This window comes from Apteryx rowi, unplaced genomic scaffold, assembly GCF_003343035.1.
Source record: "Apteryx rowi isolate R43461 unplaced genomic scaffold, aptRow1 scaffold_385, whole genome shotgun sequence".
In the NCBI taxonomy this organism is placed as follows: Eukaryota; Metazoa; Chordata; class Aves; order Apterygiformes; family Apterygidae; genus Apteryx; species Apteryx rowi.
This window is the reverse complement of record NW_020450363.1, coordinates 753,644-776,501: the sequence shown is the minus strand read 5'-3', so window position 1 is coordinate 776,501 and position 22,858 is coordinate 753,644. Positions and strand designations below refer to the sequence as shown.

Genomic DNA, 22,858 nt, shown 5'->3' with positions numbered 1-22,858 from the left:
ATTAATAACCTGCAGATGAACAGTCCCGAGTGAGAAGGGAATAGATTTTGGATGACACAGACCAGTTTGTTGGTCCAGGAGCAAGGAGGGATAAGATGCACAACTTTATTATTATTATTATTATTATAATTAGCTTTATCAAATCACTCTTAAATCCAATAGGATTTCATTTTGCTAATGGTAAGCACTCAACTTGGCATTTGATGGTATCTCACTTTAAAAAAACCTGTAATGTTCTTTTGGGGAGCTTTTGAAGAGTGCTTAGGTGCTGAAAAATATCTAATTGTGCTGCCAATCCCATGCAAATAGGGAGTGTCTGGACTTGGCGACGGGGGGAAGGAGAAGACAGGGGGCAAGATAGACATCAAAGCTAAGAGACTGAAAACAATTCTTAATCTATTTTGCTACATTTGAACTTGCTGAACTGTCTGAGATGGAGGATTCTGGGAGACAGATGAATGTCCCTTTTTTACAAACCCTTTTTGTGTTATTTTGCATTAGCACTGACCTGAAAAGCAAACTAAGTCAACATATTTTAATCTAAGTGAACAGTGATTTCTGAGGGCAAACAGCAGAGAATGAGATCCCCTATTTTTCATTCATATGAAAACAAAGTTATATTTCTACAAAAATCAGTAACCATGTCATTCATTTTTAATAAGAATTGCATATTAGTGAAGCACCTTTTTACCATTGCTGTTTATCAAATGAAACTTTTACCTCTGATAGGAATGTGGAGACAAGATGAGTTTTTTTTGTTTGAATTACCATATTAGCAGTATTCTTTATTTTATTGCAGGCCTTATGATATTTAGGGGGGTTTGTTTCCTGTCTTAAATCTCAGAGATTTTTCCCTCATCAAAGACAGCTTGTGAAGGTCATCCTGTTTTGTATAACATGGCCATAAAATCCTTGTAAATATTTAAAATAAAAGGTGAGATTTCCCTCTAGTCAAGGAGGTTCCAAGGGATATTACTAACTTAAATTCATCATATTCCATGCTATCAGCTACCTTTCCCTGTGATATGAAACTATAGCCCTCTCTTACAGAGGAGAGTGTAAATCACCAGTCCACCATCCTTAGAAGATTGCAGGGGAGCATAGCGACTCCCAGTCCTGTTAATCCTTACTAGAGGACACCAGAAAAAAATTCTAACAACTCAACTCAAAGCACAGATCAGCATAACTTTGAAGGATAACAGAGACAATTGTGTTTTAGGGTTGAATTTAGAATATGCTACGATCACAGAAAACGGAAGCAGGTAACTAAAAGTTACTTGTGCCATCATGATATTTGCATGTCTTTTTAAAAGTAGCTAATTTGACAGTATGCCAATATTTTCATGTCTGGAATTCCCCTAATAAGTTACAGTTTGCAGTATTACTATTAAAGTCTTTACAGCAACAACTGCAGAATCAGTCAATATCTGCTCCATGGAGTGCAATCTCACAATTCAAAATTAGAAAGAATGGAAGTGACAGAAAGTACATACTTCCTACACCTAAACAGGGCCTGTGCGTAACACAGCTGCAAAGGTGCTTTTAGTTGGAGGAAAGGTGCTTTTAGAAAGGAAAGAAAAATTCTTTTGAATAAGGTAAATACTTTAGCAAGATAAGAAACATAGGCATTCAAATTACCAGTAAAAGAAAAAAGTACCTTACAAAACAGCCTATCATCTCAACTTGCTGAAGAAAAGTCACTGTGGTGGTTTGTCAATGGCAAACTGAAAAGTGGTGTGATGATAACCCTTAGTAAAATCTTTTGAGTTAGTATATACTACATGACTGTATAGGATATAAACCTGTATAACTAATTGGCATGAAAAATGCAATTATTCATTAGTATGATTTCAATTAATTCCTACAGTCCTTTCTCCGCAATAAATTCAGTTTCCCAGCAACCCTGAAACAGCAGAATTAAAGGTGATGAAGGAAATTACATACAGATGCATTCTTTCTAAGCTACAAATGATGCCAACAATTCAAGCAAACCCACACGTCTGCATACCTGTTTTGCCCATTTACCTCTTAATTATCACCTACAGAGTATTAACACCAGTCCAAACTGGTGGAAAAAAAATAAAATTAGTGTCTCTTCCAACCATCTGCCCAGCAACCACCTATATTTACATTTTATAACAATTACTCCTGCATAATTTTATACAATGCTCATAACAGTAATGTTGTAAAGTTCAGTTTTGATCTTGCATTACTATTTCTACAAATGTAAACTTATCCTTCAAATTTACATAGATAAAAAATTTTACTGTCTTTCAACTACTACAGACACAGACAAACCTAACACTCAACAAGAATAAACTTACTGTGTGGCTTTGACAATGTCCCAAGTGCTATAATCATCAATGTGGCTTTTCCGCCCAAGAGATTCACTATATCCATGGTTGTAATGGCTCTGAGGTTTGAGTTCCTAAAAAAGAAAAGTTTACTATTAGAACATCAGATTCAACAATACTGAAGTTTCTCAGAAAAAAATTAAAATCCTTATTAGTAAGTAAAAATAAAAGCAGCACCCAGTTCAACGTACTACCTAAATCTGAGGGTGGTCAGCTACAGGTTTTTACATTTTGTATACTAGAGAATACAGTAGCCTGTGTTGCACCTCAAACATCTTCCAGAAGATACCATTTGTAGTAGCAGAGTTCTGCCAAATCCTATGCTGTGCTATTTTTGAATGCTAACAAAAGCTAACAGCAGTATTTTATAAATGCAACACAAAATAACATAGCTAAGAAAAGCCACTGGCTGTACATTGACAAAGTCTCATCTTACTCTGTTACCACAAACGTCAAACTTCATCAGGTTGCGTAGTTGAATATTGTCTGTAAAACCAGAAGTACTTGGGAACAGCTAAAACCAATTACTAGAACCTACTTTTTATGTTTTATTGGTTCTTCAACTCCAATACCAGCTTCAGAGACTATCTATACATTTAACCAGTCTCTTGACACGAGATTTAAGAAACAGATTGTGACACTTTGCCAGAGCTCCTCATCACAGAAATAAATGGCATCACCATGACTTGTTCACAGATATTGTTCTCTACATACTTAATTCTTTTGATGAAGGGTGAAACATTGTTTCCCTTGTTGATTTTTACATTAAAACATTTGTATTCATAGATCACTAGGGCAGCAACATACCATTTTGCTTTACAAACCACATGCATGAGGGAGTTCAAAGAAATCAGCTCAGCAAACTGAAATGAGTTTAGTTTCTATAGAATTATTCATAAATTACAAATATTACAGTTACTACCTTTGTGTATCAAAAACGTGAGAACTAGAACACTAGAGCAAAGAACAGAAGAAACTCTCTCCAGTTAAAGTTCTGAAACATGCATTTCAATTGATTTTAGTGAAATATGAAACTTCTTTTTAGACAGCAGTTCATTCACTCGATTTCCCCCAAAGTATGTTTAAATGGACAGAAATTTTATTTCTTTAGTCTACACCTGAAAACATTTTTAAACACCTTATGAAACGTACCAACTTCCACTTAAAGTCAGTGATTGACTTTTTTGCCATTTTACTAGGTAGGTATTTTTTAATTGGGAAAAAAATAATCTGAGCCAAGACAACCATGTAACAACACACCTAATTTTAAACATAAGGACTATCAGTCACAAGTCCCCACAATTTTCTTTCCTAAAAGGCAAACTCCCCCCCCACTCCTACCTTAAAGTGACTAAGACCTATATTATGTTATCACCAGGGAGAAGAATTTACTGCTAAGATGAGCAGGCCTCCCATTTCTCACACTCTCTCATCTGTGCAATTATTTCTGGAAAAGAAGCTGTCAGTCACAAGGAGAAATATTAGTAACTTGTTACTTCATCCAATTTTGGTTAGCCAGCCAAAGCAATTTCTGACTTCCAGGGACAAAACTAACCAGGTATCTATCAACCTAGCTCACATGCAAACAAGTAAACTCAGGTGTCTTCTTTTCTCAGTCAGAATTTATTCATCATAGATGCGTAAACAGAATGCCTTCCCAATGTCTGTATACAGTTAATCAAATCAGTCATTAAACATTTTTCTCATTAAAGTTTTTACAGGTATTTCTAGCCTAAAATAGTTGTGTGTGTTATTTGTGTGTTATTTGTGTGTTATTTGTTATACATATATCACACACGCGCGCCATGCGCGTCGCACATATATACGCGTTACACACATATGGCATGCGCGCTTTTTATATATATATATGGCGTGCGCGCTTTTTATATGTGTGTATGTGTGTATGTATGTTGTATATGTTATATATACACTATATATATAACCCCCCCCCCCAACAATAAAAGTTTAAAGCATTATCCCTGTCTGGGACCTAATCACTATGCCTAGTTCTTTATTTCAACCTGCAGGAGCTTATGCCTTTAGATCACAGGAGGGAGCTGCAGCTCCTGAAGATGATCCAAACAAGGCGTCTCCACACTGCTTGCATCCTCCATCTATAATGAGGATAAAGCTAACAGATCAGAAACAGTTCACAGCAGCAAAACAGGAATCTATTTCCAAAAGAGATAAGGAAAAACCTCTTTCCTTTCTTCTCAATCATTCCCATTTTCATAAGTCTTTCAAAAAGACCTAGTCAGTACTCATCATACCCTTGATGGACAGAACTATCACATAAGATTATCAGAAAACAGATTGTTGAATACTGAAATTTAGCTACCAAAAGAAGTTTAGCTACCTAACTCAAAGAAGACTATTTTCATTTTCAACCCATTTACTGTATTGCACTTACACACATATAAAAAAATATATTAAATTTTTACTGTTTATGTATATATATATATATAAATAATTCTTCTTTTAGGAATACTCATCTAGAAAGAAAGGAAGAAAAGTCTCATTCAATAGGAATATGTATACACAAAGAGACTGGAGAAAAACCTTGTCACTGAACGTTCAATTTTGTTCAGAGTTTCTTTATTCTACAAAATTAAACACCTCACAAAACCATAAAAAGAGAAAGTGCCTCATAACACTTAAGAGCCATCATCCTCTGACACCTGTGAAGCCTCAACAAATCAGAAGGAAAAACATAATTTAACATCTTTATTTCCTCCAGGCCTTTTTCAGAATGAGGCTTTTACATATACTTTTCAGAAAAATGAATATTTCAAATTACTTAGTACTTAAATGATCAACAAATGGGGTCCCTCTTTTCACGACTACAATGCTTTTTGTGATGCTCAGTATTTTCACTGTTTTGTAAGCCTGAAGAGTTAACTAGATTAATCAATTAAACTTGGCCAGCCCAGCAGTAGGGCTGCTCTGTTGCCATCTATACAGGATAGCCAGCTAAAGATGTACCAGGGCATCTGCTGTGATCCAAATCAAGTTATAAGCGATACACTTACTATCTGGAAAAACAGCTTCTTTTTGTATTTGAAGAAGGCAATAGCTTAACAAAAGCTTTTTTTCCAGCTACAGGATAAGCCAAGGATGTTATCTGGAGTAAAGATGCTGAAAAGGGTACCAAACAGAGGATGAAAAACAAAGTTTAAAATATCACAGCATGCTAAATTCAGTATTCTGTGCCATGTAATATTCTTTTTCCTCAAATTCCAAAACAAACAGGGATTTATACTGACTCTGTTCACCTCATATTATACTATACAACTGCACAAGGATTTTGCATATTAAACTGCAGTGCTCAGGCCCTGAGAAGCCGAGCAGAGAGTCAGAGGATAAACCAAGCAGCCAGAGGCCAGGACAAAGGAGATTTGCTTTCCTGGAATGCCCTGATGAGGAGATACTTAGTTCAGTATTTCTCAGCCTTCGTCAGCTGTTGGAAGGGGAAAAAGTTCCATCTTCTTGTTATCTAAGACTCATAAGAGCAAACCGAAAAACCTGAGTTATTCTCAGGCAGATATTAATTTACCAGGAAACACTACTCTGAGGCTGTTTTCATGACGGTTTTAAGCAGACATAAACCAATTTATGCTCCCTTGAGCCCACACTAGCAAATCGAGAGCAGCCCTTTTAGAAACAGTGTATATTTATGTCAGTCTAAAGTAACCAGGAAACCACAGCCTTATGTTGCTAATGCTTTCTCAAAAAGGTTTATAGGAATACAGCAACATATTAATTATTAACTACATAAGTATTTCATCTTATTTGTTTTGAATTTATCAGCCTCACCTACATCTTATCTACTACTTTTACTAAGCACTTCAGGGTAACTATATAGTACCCTTAACTTTAGCTTTCAATTTCATTTTGTATTGTTAGTTTTTAGAACTACTTTGTTATCCTGAAACTTTCAACTTTGGCTATCTTAATGCAACATAGCCAAAGAGATTTAAAAATTACATTTGAGGTGATGACAAATATGACTGCTCGACATGAAATAAGTGAGGAACAATCCCCCCCCCCGTACCTACATTATATTTAATAAATGTCTCAAAGGACAAAGACTCAAGAAAAATATAAACCAAGAATGAACCCTATGTTTCATGACTAGTAAAAACAGGAACCACATTTATTTTGTATTTTACATTAAAAAACAGTTAAAACAATCCCTAAAATCCTGGAAGACGCACGAACACCACAGTCTCCAATATCATTGGATGTAGTTTTCTAACCACTAGGTTATTGTGAAAAAAGGATCTCCTCAGATTTGTTTGGAAATAAGATCCAACTCCTGCTCACTTCAGAAATAAGTCATTTAAGACATGTTCCAGAAAAGCATATCGAGGCTTTGAATTCTCATCCGATGTGGTCGATTCTTTGCAGCCTGGACACAAATTCCTAAGCTCACCAAAGTCAAAATTTAACATTCAGGACTACCTATGCAACTTTATGGTTGCATGTTGGCTGCTAGGAATGCCATGCTATGGGATATAACTCACTTGTGGTATAACTTACTTGGCATTATAAGTGCCAAATTCATGACTGTGATCTGCAAAATAACTTTTAGGTTCCTGCGTCAATGCCTGATCTGTATTTGGTCCCATCAGTACAGTTCACTCCACTCCATGCACGGCACAACCCCAAAAGTTTAAGACTCTTTAGGAAATTCAAATCATGTCCTTTTCTAAGGGTCTGTAATTTAAAATCATAATTTGCAATATTACAATATAGACTTTTTTTAAAAAAAAACAACTGTTTTCTGAAGGATCTGTTGCACAAATGAAAAAAGAGTAACTACATCTTCTTTTGTAAATACTTAGCCAGAAGTCAAATTCTACTGGTTATTTCTGTAGTTATTTAAAAAGTAAGAATCAGAAAAACTGTACGGGTAATTGTTTAATTTGACTACACTACTTTATTGCAAATATAACCTGAAAGTAGACAAGATCTGCAAATGCAATTAGCATAAGCAAGCACTGTCTCAAGTACTGCAATACTATAAATAGAGTTTGTAACAAAAACTCAGCAGTAAATTTGAAAAATGGCCAAAGCAAAGCATAAATATAAGGATTTCAATTCTATCTTGTAAATAAGACCTGTTCAGACACCAAAATTCCTCATAAGCCTAAACATTCCTGTACATATTCATCTGTTACAAGCTATGTACAAAACTACACTTAAAATACAAGAAAACCTTTGTCCTGCTCTATAAAACAGTAAGAATTTGATACCATTCAACATCTTAGTTTTACAATGTGCATGGTAACTAAATCTTTCAGATACAGTCTATGCATTAAAGTGACATAATTCCATCCAAAGGATATACTAAAAGGACTTGCCACAGGCATTTACACTGTTTTCCAAATAAATAAGCCTAACAAAAAGACAGACTTATCCACACAAGTCCACTGCTTTGTAATTCTATAACAGATGGGATGTTTCATTTACAGTACATTTTTAGATCTGATGCCACTAGACAATCACTCTATCCATACTGGGATTTTTGTATTATTATGACTCAAGAGGCCTAGTCCGAATACAACAAAGGGAAAAGTACAGGACAAAAAAAAGACAATGTGAGAAATCATGGTATTTATACTATTCCATTTGTAAGACATATAAGTAACCTTTTTTGCATACAAAAGGTTAATCCAGTGATTCTGATGCTATCTACGCAGTTATGAATCCTCCTTGTATCAAAATCTGAGGGTTTTCCTATCTAGCAGTGATAATTCAACAGCTGATCTGCTTTCTAGCATAACTGTACAAAAACACATGCAAAAAGAGAGGTCACCGATCTCAATAACACTTGAGAGAAACAGAACTTTTTTACTGTAAACACAAATATAATCATATTTTCACAAGAAGCTGTTCAAAGACAAAGCAGTTGAGAAAGACAAGAGCAGTTATAGCAAGGCTCAGAACTATGTGCAAGAGATACTACTCCTTAAAACAATACCATGACAGAATTTTAAGACTAGAAAAGAAAACTTTAAAATATAAAACTGGCCAAAAAAGGTGGCAGAAAAGCTCAGTACGGTAATGTAAAAGATGACTATTTAAAAAACAATGGATATTAAACTCCATCTTTCTCCATGCATTATTACCAAAGATAATGGCTCCAGCACAGCCGTAATCTACGCGCAGGCACAGCTTTAAGTCGACTTTACGCTCCCTGGACAGAGCAGCCTACATCCAGGAATAGCAAGTCCAGTTGACCCCTGCTACAACCAGTTACAGTGGTGTTATACCAGGCATGAGTTTGCCCAGCATGTTAGTGATTCTGCATCAGCAGCTAAGATAAAAGAAATCATAAGTCATGACATTCAGATAGCATCTATTTTTGGAGCGTAACAGAAGATTAAAAAGCACAAAAAACCAGATTATTTCCTCCCAACTTATCAGATAGAACAGAAAGCACTGCTTAAAAATCCTATTCTGACCTAGAACACTTACCATCATTATTAAAGAAACAAGAAAAACTACAAAAAAGTGAAAAATAGTGATCACTAAAGATTTCCATGCCTTTCAAAAAAACTTTGTATTGTCACCATTTGTCTTTTACATTCTCACATAAATACAAAAGAAATTTTTTTCCAGTCAAAAAAATACAGTTGAACATCCTCTAAAACCACCTGCCTTCCTACAAGTTTTCATGAAAATAGTTAAAGTTCCTGAAACTACTATGAAGCTTTTTAAAAAACAGATTATAGACTGGTGGTAAAGTAATGATATAACATTTTGAGCCTAGAATATTTATCATCTTCACAAATGGGTTCAAGAATTTTCCAAAGTGTTAAAATAAGTCTCCTTTAATGCTGAAAATGATTTATTCTGAGGAAATTTTGTTTTAAAATGATGATCCATCATTAAAAACAACCTTAACAGCTATTCTTAATTATAAGAGAAAAAAACTCACTGAAATCCAAGCCTTTTTTTTTTTTTTTTTTTTTAGATATTTACATCTCTATTGACAATCGCTTTTCTCCCCCTCCTGTCCCAGTGAAAGTGAGGAAAACTACAGAGAAGGTAGCAGGGACAACGCCTGATATTACTGACTTACAATAAACAGGTTGCAAATACTAAATCTCTCACTCACTTCATCTTATTTTATGGAGCCATTTCCAAGGGTGACCTGAGCTGATTTAAGAGTTTACCATTGCTAAAAAAAGAAAGGTCATTTCTCTAGCCACCCTCTCCTGCTGCTCTTGGCAATACGTTCCCACTGCTCACCTCAAGCCAGTTCTGTGATTACAGGGAGCCAGCTCAACTCACCAGAGAGAGGGTTGGGAGAAAATAAATAAATATAAACCCCAAACCCAAGGAACAGAAAAATTGATTCTTTTATCAGGACAGCAAGTTGAATCCATTTCTCCCGTGAGAAGACAAGTTCCAGAGCCACTGGCAGAAGGAAAGCAAGGAAAGAGAAGGGAGCAAGAACATTGTGGCAGCTGCCACCTGTTAATATGACCAAGTCCTTACGGAACTGTACACTCCAAGGGCAGTAGGCTGACAGGGTGGAGAAAATGATGCTTTTTCTAGAAACTGGTAGAGCTGGTTGGTTTGGAAGGTGGCAAGAGGAAAAGAAATTCCATCTACATATCAAACTTGATTTCCAAAGGTGCCTTCACATGGCAACTCTGAGCAGCTAGGAAAGAAAGCAAGGTGCTAGGTTGGCTTCTCACCTCCATAACTATCCTTTGACGGTGCCCTAATCACTCACACGCATCTGTGACTAGTTTGTCATTACTCATTACTAACAAATGGTACAAGTTCTTTGCACAGATGCATAAATAATGCAGCATAGAAAAAAAACTAGGGGGAAGGAGAATAAGACTTAAAAAAGGGTGTTTTGGAAAGAAGAGACAACTAGATACAAGAGAAAAGGGAACCACCTTTGGAAAACAGGACTAATAAGATGGGATAAATGGAAATGAAGAAAAATATGAAAAATAAAGGAAAGAAGGGCAGTGGAGAAAAAGTATAACTTCCAAGAAAGAGCACTGATAATACAGCTGTTCCCAATCAATTCTCCTCATAACTAAACACACAAGTAAAACTATGCTTATTTCCCCTTCAACATTCAAGTCTTTAAATCTTTTCCAATAAACAAAAGCCAAAATGAATTAATTTCAAAGAGAATTCTGAGAACAGTATTTACAGGGGAAAAAATGTGAGAAATTATGCACAAAAGAATAAGATGACCAAGACTGAATTATTCTGTGATAGCAATTTCATAATTCTCAATTATGGACAGCAAGAGGATATGAATAGGTCAATATGCCTGCCTGGACATAAGGAAGGGAAGAAAATACTGCAGCTTACAGCTGCTACACATGGCTCTGGTGGACAGTAACAGATGGCTAGAATTGCTTTTCCTTTAACATTATACAACATTGCTGCAAGGAGGCGATACCATGATCAAAGTCAGAGATCCAAATTCTGAATGTTGACCAAGTTAATTAACAGACACTTAAAATGAAAATACTAATAAGGTCTAAAAAAAATAAAAAATAAAAAAAATAAATGCATTATCTTCAATAAAATATTCCATACTATTTCCTGTGTTTTTAATGAAAACAGGGGAAATCAATGTTCAGGCAGTTATTTTATTTAACTTCTTTATATTATGATTGCAACCAGATATTGCAATAAGAATCATGATAAAATTGGGTATGACTGGAACACGCTGCAGCATGCTTTATACCAATCTTTAAGCATGCTGTTTCACAGAACTAAATAATAAAACAACCCTCTTTAATATTAACCCCTGTAGTCTAACACATTTTTATATAAGAATTTTTTTACATCTAACATTTATACATAAGAATTTCTTCTCCTCACACCTGTACATTCATTTGCTCTGTTCTTTGTTTGTTAGAATACAATGCTTTTTAATAAGCTTTCTTGGTTTTCCTCCCTCTTTTAAAAACAAAAGTGCAAGAATCTACAAATTTATTTATATTCATTTGCATATTACATATATGCCATATACACATCATACACAAGCCAGTCATGGACTAGCATTCCATGAGAGTTTTTCTATTAATGAGTACAAAACAAATCAATTAACTACACTGCTAAAAAAAAGTTATTGCAGGTATTTAACTTTTTTAACGGAAGTTCCTCTTCAAAAATCTACAAGAACTTCCTTTCTTGTCCCTACCCCCTTGTTACTATTGCCACCTGCCTCTGCAACAGAGGAAGTCATAGGAACAGAGACTAAAGTGATCATGTCATCATTTAAACAATACCACATTTATTTCTTTATAGGCATGGGAAGAGTAGCTTTTTCCTGTATAGAAAGAACAGGAAAGCCATAGGGTACAGCCAATAACAGCTAATTCGACCAACAGCTCACTGTCATCAAGCGGGAGCAGTCCTGATCTGCCCCATACTCGCACAAAGAAATCCTAGCTGGACAAAAGAAAAATTCTGCAGGGCAGCACAGATCTATCACCTCCAGGAGTCAGAGCCTTTGGCAACTATGAGCAGTTAGATTGGCTTAACGGGACCATGCATATACATTTTCTGTTTAGCTAATATATGCTAGAAAACTTCCATCTAAACCAGATTACATTTCCCATGTCACACCACCTTCACTTGAATTTTAACTGGTCATTTTATATATCAAAAAACACCCCCCCCCCAAAACAACAACAACAACCACCACCAGTTCAGCGTTTGGCTTGCAAACACATACTATCAGATTGTTATTTTACTTGGACACAAAATTCATTTGGGGATTCTCCCTGCCCCCTAGTACAGCATTAAATTACACAAAATGAACACGGCGTGACAAAAACCTCTTCCCTCCGTTGTTAACTGTCGTTGTTTTCCATTTTTCACATTTGACAGTATTTTGTGAATAGTCTGTTCCACCTTCCCCCCCTTTTTGGGGTCCTATTTGCATGGATCCTTGATGTACTAACAGAAAGGAAGATACATTTATGAAAATCCTCTAAGAAGTTAACTACAGAATTAAAACACTATTGGAGAAATTCAGTACCTGAAATAATATTCTGATTCTTTTTCAAAGCAGGTTACAGTTTAAGTTGACAATGCATTCTTCAAGGAAAAAAAAAAAAGCAGAATAGAAAAAAGCATCTGAAACCCTATTTCAAGCATGATAAAGTAATTCTTTCACTGATACAAAGCTTCAGCCACAAAAAGGTCAGCCATCATGCAAAGTGAATAAACCTGAATATTCTCCAGTGCAGTTATAATTTTATGTAACAATGGGAAAGAGATTCCCAGACAGAGAGCACCTTTAATCCCACCACTGTACATGGAGTTCAGAGAGATCATGTCATTTAAGGCACAGCTGGTAAAGAGTAAGTTTTGTTTGTTCAAAGCAAGTGTCCATAACCAATTGACTGCTTTCTAGTCACTCACTTAGATGGCTCTAAATTGAAGGATAATATTACATTTTAGTAAATAATAGCTTCATAAGTAGGCTTTCCAGATTGCCTTGTATTTGCACATGTAGTGTCACCAGCAAATATTAAAGGCAGATGTATTCACTAGCATTTGTAAAGCTTAAGAAAAGTAAAGCTTAAAATACTATGGTTTAAAGTTCACTTCTCACCCTAGTTTCTGTACATAAAGGTGAAAGATTAAGTATTTAGAAACAGTAAATACAAATTTATGCTATGTAAATATATGTCAATAATTTCTATTCTAGAAATGTAGGCAAATTAAGAAAAATGTGAGTTCAAGTACTTTATCATGCTATTTACTGATAAGTTATTTAAATAGCACACAAATCCCCTATGTTCTGTGGTGTTTTCTAATTGTGCCCTTATTTACTTCCTCAGTCCCTTTTCAGATGAGCATATTTCATATAAAAGTATCCTCTGTTAAAGTTATTAAAATAAAACTAGTCTTTGTCATTTACCAGCAGAAGCTTCTACAATAAAAGTTCTCAGAGTATGAAAATTGTACTAGTCAACAATAAAAGCCAGTGGTGAAAATATGCTGGACAGAAAGCTGTTAAATATAGTAAAATTTTCATTTTGTCTCCTGGGAGCGTGAATAAAGAGTAAAACCAGCAAGATAGACCTGCTGAGTACTAGAAAATATTAAATGGACCACCCATTCCATTCTAAATGATCATTTTTCTTAGTGACAGCAGTAACAAAACTTTTCAGTAAAGATGATCAGAAGTGCTGATACCAAAGAAGGTTTGTCAAGTTCAGCCATGCACCACATAAGCATGCTGAAATCCTCTTCTCAGACTTAATTCTTTGAAACTGTTTTCTAGCTCTTTATTATATTTATGCACTTATAGAACTTCTTTTAAGTAACCTAAAACTTCTTGTAAGTGCATGCCAATATGACAACTTTTAGAAAACAAAAAACTACTCTGGATTATACACCTATTTTCCTACTAGTTGTACTCACATATCAGTCACGTAACTGTCTTTGAGATTGTGCTTCTAAAGTGGTAATTATTTGTAGTTATTAAATGGGCAATTTTTCTGGTTAAAATTCTTATTGCTGTTTCTTGAAAACATGAGGGATAATTCCCCCCCTCCCTCCAGCATAGGTAAATATCTACAAGTTTTGTTTTAGTTAATAACTTATATTAACATCTACATACATCTTTTTCAACTTTCTTTTCAAGAAGTTTTGCATTGTGTTTTCATCCATAATCTCAGTATTTCGAAAAAAGCTGTTTTTTTTTTCCAAGTGATAAAACAGAGCTCGCAGAGCTTTCATTTAACATCAAAAAAATTCTTGAGAGACCCAGCACTAGTAGTCAGTCATCATGAGGGTAACTTAAAACCAATTATTCATTTTACTACTTTCAAAGTGCTAAATTTCATAAATGCAATTAAGTATGTATACAGCTGAATCTTGATGATCAACTTCTTGTTGAAACAAACTTTTTAAAATTCCCAAACAAGGAAATTCTGAAAATTCATTTTCAGAGATGAATGTTCTTAGTTCAACTTTATAATATGATAACACCACATACTTCTAAAAAACAAACACAGCATGCTGAAGGTTCTGCCTCAATCAACAAGTACTTGCCAAGGCACACATATCAAACATGAATTATGCTGTTCAGTGAATTTATAGCTAACTTGTCTCAGGGAAACAGTGAAAAAAATAAATCAAGGATTACAGCACAGTCAAGTACACAGTATAGAACAAGTATCAGAGTCTAATCATGGACCCGTTGATCCTTAGCATACACACACACAAAAAAGTATGAATTGTAGCAAGTCCTCATGGAAAAATTTCAATTCAGCACCCCCAACAACCTCCAAGCAGCAAATGGAGCTTCAGATCAGTATTCAGCTAAGCAAACTCATTCCCACTTAAAAAGACAGGCTGGTTCACCTACTCCAGCTGGTAAGCACATGAAAGTCACTTCTAGTTCTGGTGATAGTTAATTTTCTGGAGTATACTAGACAACTTAGTAAATCTGTGGTCTGCCATTTAAGAGAAGCAGTCCCACTCTATTCCACTCCTCACATCCTGCATTGGTCACACAACCTCAGCCCCTATCTTGCATCAGTACTGTAACTCATTTGATCCTACAACGATTAAGTCTAGGGAACTGAACAGGCAGAAAGTTATTCACCTTCCTCTGTAGAGGATTAGTGTTCTCCTGGTTTACTTCCTTGAACTGGCTTATCCTGGGATCAAACGAGTATCAGTGCAGCCAGAAGTATTCAAAGACAGGTCTCACGATCAGCTTAAGTCAAGCTAAAACTGCCCTGCCCTCAGAAGGGGTTGTCTCACTCTCAATCCTGGCTGCACGTTCCCCACTGCCTCTCATCAGTTCTCACAAGAGCACAGCAGTGGCTTCAGTCAGATCAGCTCACCGACTAACACGGCAGGAAGGAAGAATCCCAGTTTACCCACTGGGCACACAACTGCAAGAGCTGACCCAAGCAAGAGTAAAGGACTGTGTTCGGGTCTCACTGCAGCTTTAGATCAGCTGAAGCTTGGTCATGAAACCACATCCTTTAAAAGCTGGCAATACAAGTACTTTCACATCACTCTCTGATGTCCTCCCTCCCTTTCTACTCCAGTTCCTCCTTGTTGGGTCACCTTTATCCCACTACCCTCCAGTTTTGATACCTCTCCTCTTGCACAGAGGATCAAGGATACATGTTTAAAGACCTCAGGGCATGCATCCTAGGAAGCGCAGGAAGGAATTGCTAGATTTCAGAACTACAAAAGATGAATTGTAATCTAATGTTAAGTTGAGTACTGGGCATGACACACCTGGGTTCAATTCAGTCACAGACCCCCTCTGAGTTTAGATAAGCTTTTGACTTTCCATTCTACAGTCTCATTTGCAAAAGACTCATGCATTTCTCTCTCAACTGAAGATACATTATGAAAGTCAAATCCTTACCTCCTGTCTTTGAAAAGCAGCAGAGGACAGTATGAATGCTGAAATACCAATTACTGAGGCTGGTCCCACTAAACATATCAGTATCAATGACAATTATCCAGTTTTCAAACATTTACAGCAAACTTACAAAGTATTACAAAGTAATTTTTCTCTTCATACCTTTAAACTAATTTCTGCAAAGTTAAAACATAACTGTTTCATATTTTTTGTCGCATAATCTTCCTAAGCAAACAAACACAATGAAACAAATAACGTTGAAAGACTAAAATATTGTGAAATCTGAGAGAAAGTCTGTGCTTAGCAAGTCAATTTGAGTAAACACAAAACGGAGGTCAAACCAGACATTTATCACCGATGCTTTAAGAGGGTGTGCTTCAAAGTTAAAAAAACAATTACTACCCAAATCAGAGGAAAATATGTAGAAGGAGGAAAACTGTAAATATTTCAAAGTGTTTTAACAGATGCCCAAGAAGTCACAGGGTTACTATTGAGAAAAAGCCCAGGGTGGCGAAACAGTCTGGTTTGAGAGAATTGAAAGCAACTGCTTAAAAAAAAAAAAAAATTGCAAGAGAAAGGCAATGAATGTGACAAATTAGAGAAATAGGGAAAATTCGAAGGCAAGCAAAAGGACACAAGACACATCCTAGAAGGGCAAAGTGTACTAAGAACAAAAGAAATCCTAATAGCTTTTGTCTATTATGACATGAGAATGATAGAACTGTCAATAAAACACAAAATCTGAAAGCATTCAGTAAGTACAGAACAAAAACAGCTGAGAAAAAGCCAGATAATTTAAATTACATCCTGTTGCCATGATTAAATGCTTTCTAGCCTAATAACTCCTATTCAATAACCTGTAGTTTTTAAAAGTTTAAGTCAACCATGTCATGCAATAGATTTAAATACCGATTTTCATTAAGCCTGGAGAAAGGTCTGGATAAAAGCGAACATGGGTTACTATTTTAAATTATTATTGGCCTGTCTAGGTTTGATATAGAATTAATTAAAAAAAAGTAAAGACTAGTAATGCTAAGTAGCATGACTTCATAGAAAAATAAACCCAGCACTTTTGGTTAGTAAAGGAGTAGTGCTAGTCAAACAGAGTTAACATTCAAAGTGTTAGTATTGTTTGGTATTTTGATTAAGAAGCCAGATCACATTAATTTTTAATACATGGAGGTACACTAATAAGAAAGTTAGTGATGAACAAATTTTATTCTTATGATTGATTCTGTGACTATTACACATACTGTCTTTAACTATGCTAGCTGAAATATCTCCTTTTGCTTGTCTTTTCAGTAGTTCACATTTTCTAAATTCTCAGTGGACTGTCAATATGAGAATACTATTGAGAGGGCACTCGGAATCCTACAAAGCTTGTATTTGACCCCATGCTACTTCATAGTTGTCTACAACCTAGGAGGAAACAATAATTATAGATTAGTCTTATAGTCAGGAAAAAAGTCATAAACAGTAATCTATTTCTGATACAGCGTAGCTTGTTATCACTTCCAAATCTTTGGACAAGCCAGCATAATGATTCTTAAACATGAAAGGCAAAGTCATATCTAAAATGAAGACCTATAGAGGAAAATATCCAGAAAGCACTGAAGAGACTTGGATACGGATAGCATCTCAGCACAAGCTTCCAAAGTGATATAGTTCCCAAGACAACCAGTACAATTCTTGGTATATGCATACAGGGAATACTGAGTAACAATGTGGAATTTATTTTACTACTGCAACTGGCACTGGTATGACTGCTACTGGAATAATGTTCTGTTCTTGAGTTCACAATTATGATAGACATTGTATTCAAAGCAAAACCATGAAAACACAAAGAACAAGAAAAACATGTCTTTACGAGACACACGAAAGGTTCAATCTATTTAGTCTATTAAAATAGGACTACAGACCATAACACCAACATAGGGAACTGACATTAGTCAACATACTAAATGTATATACATATTTAACTTGTGTGTGTATATATCTCTCAAGACACAATAACTGGAAACTGAAATTAAATTCAGACTAGAAATAGGTACAAGTCTTAAACACAGTAGCTTTTGGGGTAGCTTGCCCAGCTATACAGTATTATCCATTACTGTGGGATTTAGCTTATTTTCTTTTTTATTGGACGTATCTCTAGAAGTAGTGTCCTGCTATAAAAAGAATTAGTTCATGAAAATACTTCATGCCTGTGTTATATACGGAAGGTCAAATTAGATCTGCAGTCCCCTCTGGCCTCATAACCCATGAAGCTAACCACTGTATTTGAAACAGGACTCAATTCTCAATATTAACTCTAATTCACAAGGATGAGAATTTCTCTGAGACATCATAGTTCCATCCTCCTTTTTAAGTAACAGGATTAAAAAAAAAAAAAATCAGTCTTAGAATAAGATCATGAATGTAAGCTTAGCTGCTGGAGTGACCCTGAATAAACTACACAATAAATTCCGTACCTTTACAGGAAGAAGGAGAACAATCTGCATCCCTATGCAGCCTTGATGATGTCAACAGAACTCCATGAAAAATAAAGCCAGACCAAGATCAGGCTACTCACTTTTTCACTGACATTTTAAACATAATGAGTTCGACCCAAAGCTATCTACACAGTAAGTTTACTGTTTTCTTCACACCACCACCGAAAGTATACAAGGAGATATCATGTTTCTAACTTCGTAGGTAGTTACATATTGAACCACAGGGAGAGGAAACCATAGATAAAACAAAGGCTCCCAGCTGGCATTATTCCTGTCACAGCCCATAACTCTTAACTTTTTCTTCCAACTTCACTGGAAGACTTTTTTTCTGACTTCGGAGTAAGCCAAATCAACTTCCATACTAAGACTTTTCTAATGCCATAAAATATTTGTAATAATCAATACTTCCATCTCTCAAACATAACCAACACAACCTAACAACACTGGAGAATACATTTCATAGCAGTATAAAACAGTTTTCTTCCCAATAATAGTTCTTTAGGAACAAACTTAAGAACAAATGCAGCCCTGCATTTGTGTTGAAACACCTTCAGCAGTTCAGGCAGTGTCACATGCCAGGAATATTTTCAAACAACAAAAAAGAAGAATACTAGAAACAAAATCCATTTCCTAAAGACTCCCCCATAACTCTTGAATTTCAAGACAAAATATCCAAACCTATCACCACCTACTACAAAATAGTCAGAAATTTTTATCAGAAACATCTGCCTAGAAAATCTAAGGAGTTTAAGGTCAGAAGGACTACTAAAATCATCTAGTCCAAGGATGGCAAGCACAAACGCTATGAGTGGCATTCCCATACTAGGACTACACTGTATAAATGGAAGCAGAGTTGTGCCACTAGGTAAACTAAATGCAGAGAGAAGGAAGGAAACCAGCAGAGACTGCTCAGACCAGCGTTCCCCCACCATCTCAGAGTGTCCTGTGTACACATCCTGTCTCCTTCAGTGGAGCTATCAGACTGCAGGGCAGCTGATGCCATCTTCACCCTGGGATCTACACCCAGAGGACCCCTCTCTTTGGGCCTCCACACACATCATAAACATGCTGAAGATTTCATGTATGTAAAAGCAGTGGTATGTCACTCACAAAAATCAGAGTCAGCCATTCCAGTGCAGTCTAAGCAGTTCTATATTCATGGATTTTAATCATCACCCAGTTATCACTGTTTAGGATTCAAAAGCTTGGGTTTAGCCTCCAAAAAGACATGCAAGCTCAAGCTGAAAACATCAAGAGATGGATAATCCACTGTTTCCCTTCTTATTTTGTTACAGTGATTACAAACCCTCACTGTTTACAGCTTGTGCCTTTCAATTTGATCCCATCTGGCTTCACTTTCCAGCAACTGGAACTTGTTAAACACGTACTGATTAAAGCACCCCTTCTCGGTGACGAAGTATTTACATGCTGCAAAAAAGTCACTTCCCGCTATTTTTAATAATGTGAGCAGACTGAGCTCTTTAACACTTTTTGCCATAAGGCTTTATTACAATCATTTTTTAACTCTTTTCCACACTCTCTAGTCTTTAACATGACTTTTAAAGACTCAACCTGAATGCAAGACTTCATTGTCAGTATTGCCACATACTTGAGCAAAAAAATCATCTCCTTGCTTCGATACACTAACTCGCTTAAAAAAATTTTTTCAAAGAATATATTACCTTTTTTTAATCAAAGCATTATACTGGGAACTTCTGCTGAACTGCTCATTCTTATCAATATCCTGCCAGTCAATAAATTTCAGGACACAATCCCATGCCATGCCTCTTATCTTCAATGCATTACTTTGAATATGGCTACACTAAGGTGAACTTTTGTTTTACTAGCATAACGTAATGAGATCTAGGCAGTTTTGTATAGCTGTTCTGTCCTCACTGTTTAATATCTACCCATCTTCTCCATTTGCAAGTTTTATTAGTGACAATTTTGTAATTACTTCCAAACCATTCATGAAAGAGTCTAGCAGCCTTGGCTCTAGTAGATTCACTCCTGTAAACTTTCAGCAATAATTCCCTCTAGCAACTGTTTCTGAGATGCATCAGTTACCCAGCAGTTCTTAATCCATTTATCATATGCTAGAAGATCATATAACGCTCATGTAACGAGAAACGGACATTATTTATTGGACTTCACTGTTTATGCACTTTGCTGTTGCATCAGTCTTGTAGCAATACTTAACACTTAGACAAAAAGCACATCCTGCTTGTGCCCTCTAAATAAACTGAGTATAATAATAAACCTCTAAATAAGTAAACAATGTATACTCTTCAGGCACATACTCTGTTTCTAAACTTGTACAAGACTAAGCATTCTGTCATTGCTGAAGTAGAAACAGAAAAATACAGTGGGATCTACACAGTCATACTTAGCTGAACTTGTGATACCAGGAAAGAATAAATTAAAATTCTATTTTATAAATTAGGCTTGTTTTTATAGTGGGAGGGAGGGAGGTCCAAGAACTCAGTCAGCAAGATACCACTCAAGCACCACCAAAAGCAGTTCCATCATCCATATCCTGAAGTGTCCACATGTCCATCATTGCTTTTTACTTCTCTCCGTATCAAATTTATTTGAATCAATTGTTTCAGCTAAGCACAAGAAAACAAAAATCTTTCATCACTTGACTATTCAAGTAATTTCTCAAACCATCCTTCCTACAACATTAACACTGATAGGGTTCAATAGCTTATGGTATCTCACAATGAGGTAAAATGCATGGCAAAATGCAAAGCCAAAGAGCCCATATAAAAACAAAAGCCTGCTTCCTCAAAAAGCCCCTCCCCCAAACAAACTTTGAAAGTAACACAAATAAGTCAAAAGAAAAAGACAGTAAAGAAACTAAGAATTAAAAAGACACAAAAAATATCTGAAAAAGCCTTATGACATTGAGATAATGGCAAAAGGAAATGTGATAAACCAGGAAAGATTATGGCAGTCCAGTTCTATTAAAAAAAAAGAAAAAAGAAAAAAATCAGTTTTATATGTATACAAAGGGTAAGAACTGATTATATGCTGCAACTTCAGTACTTACACAAGAATATGGTGTTACTTTCTTGAAAAATGGAGATCAATGAAAATTAAGGCCCCTGACCTCCAAAAATCACTGAACTCAGATACACTACATTGTTCAGTGGGCAGGTCCTGTGATGATAGAGCTGTGAACAGTTTTGCTATGGCACAGGATCCTCAAGCTTTAAAACAAACAAACAAAAAACCCACACAATTTCCAGAAACCCCTCTTTTAACAGCTAGTCACACTACAAACATTAAGAACATCCTTCTCTTTCAAAGCTTATCTGCATAAAGGGATTCTAAGGACTGGGGTAACACCCACTGAAATCCACATAACCAGAGTTAACAAGGGATAGGCAGATACACAGCATTTTCAGTTGAATCAGATTTTAAAGAAGACAGTAATGGACTACTGATATTTATTGCATATTAAGAGATTGAGATTGGTATATAACATAGTCACTTTCTTCTCCATCTTTTTATAAACACTCAGCTTTATATACAAAGAGAAAAGCATCAAATTCTGCCAGACCACCTACCTAACTAGCGAAAAATGAATTTGAGATTACATTTGTTTGCTATATAGTAATTACTCAAAAGTACTCATCTTCAATCTTGAAATGATAGTGGTTTCCCAACAGTCTGCACAGTTTTTTTAATTCTATTTTATTGTTCTAGATTGTTTATCTAAAATTCCAACAAGTTAAGAACATTTTCTTTCAAAGCATAATAATGATATCAGACATAGATTGGACTTCTATTGAAAACTTCTGTAGAACACAGAGCTAAAAAACATCAGACAGTGCAAATGAGGGCACTTTTTCAGTTACTTTAAAGAAGCACATAGCATCATTCTTTGCACATCACTTAAAAAATTGTTGTTTGGGGTGCATACTTTGCTGCTTAACCTTCAGAACAGATGGTTCTATTTTAAAGTCTCAACTGAGCACAGTTGGGAGAGGTAAAGAGTGGGTAGGATACACAATCACATATAGCCTATACAGCCTCTTCAGTCATCAAGAAAACTAAAAGTGTCTTTAAGATGTTGTTTAAGGAAAAGGAGTGCCATCTGTTTAGTAAAAAACCTGGAGCCTGGCATATGCATTAATCTTTTTTGTAGGCTGAAAAAAAACAAAACAAAAAAATCAATTCTTACAATCCTTAATGTATGAGGTGGGTGAGAAGTCCACACATAAAAGGTTTTCTGAGCTGTTTATAATACCCTTCCAAACAATCACGTTATTCCCAAAGCATGTTCACAGGCTGTTGTCACAGAGGGAAGGCAAAAAGCAGACAAGAAGAGTAAAAATAGGACATAAAATGACCTCTACATGTTATCTGCAAACATTCCTCCCATCGCCTGGCCAATACACCGGAAAAGACAGACCGCTTGTTTCCAAAACACAGCGCACGCCGCCCGGGGCGGCACGGGAGCAGGCCCAGCCGCCGACCAGAGGCGGGAGACCGCAGCAGGCCGCCCGCGTCCCCCCCGCGGGGCAGCGGGGGCGGGAGCCGAGCGCGGCCAGGCACCAAAAAATGCTGCACGGCGACGGCGCCGCCGCCCGCGGCCCCGCGGCCGCCTC

At 36.1% G+C, this 22,858-nt stretch overlaps 1 protein-coding gene across 1 annotated transcript in view; it reads right to left on the bottom strand.

Moving 5' to 3' along the window:
* The window catches only part of ZDHHC17 (zinc finger DHHC-type containing 17), a 108,428-nt gene that overhangs the window by 64,382 nt on the left and 21,188 nt on the right, over positions 1-22,858 (bottom strand). Inside the window, exons 2-3 of the mRNA XM_026074271.1 lie at positions 22,432-22,484; positions 2,325-2,428 (exon numbers count right to left, since the gene is read on the bottom strand). Coding sequence (XP_025930056.1) covers positions 2,325-2,428; positions 22,432-22,484 — 157 coding nt within the window. The remainder of the gene's footprint in view (positions 1-2,324; positions 2,429-22,431; positions 22,485-22,858) is intronic.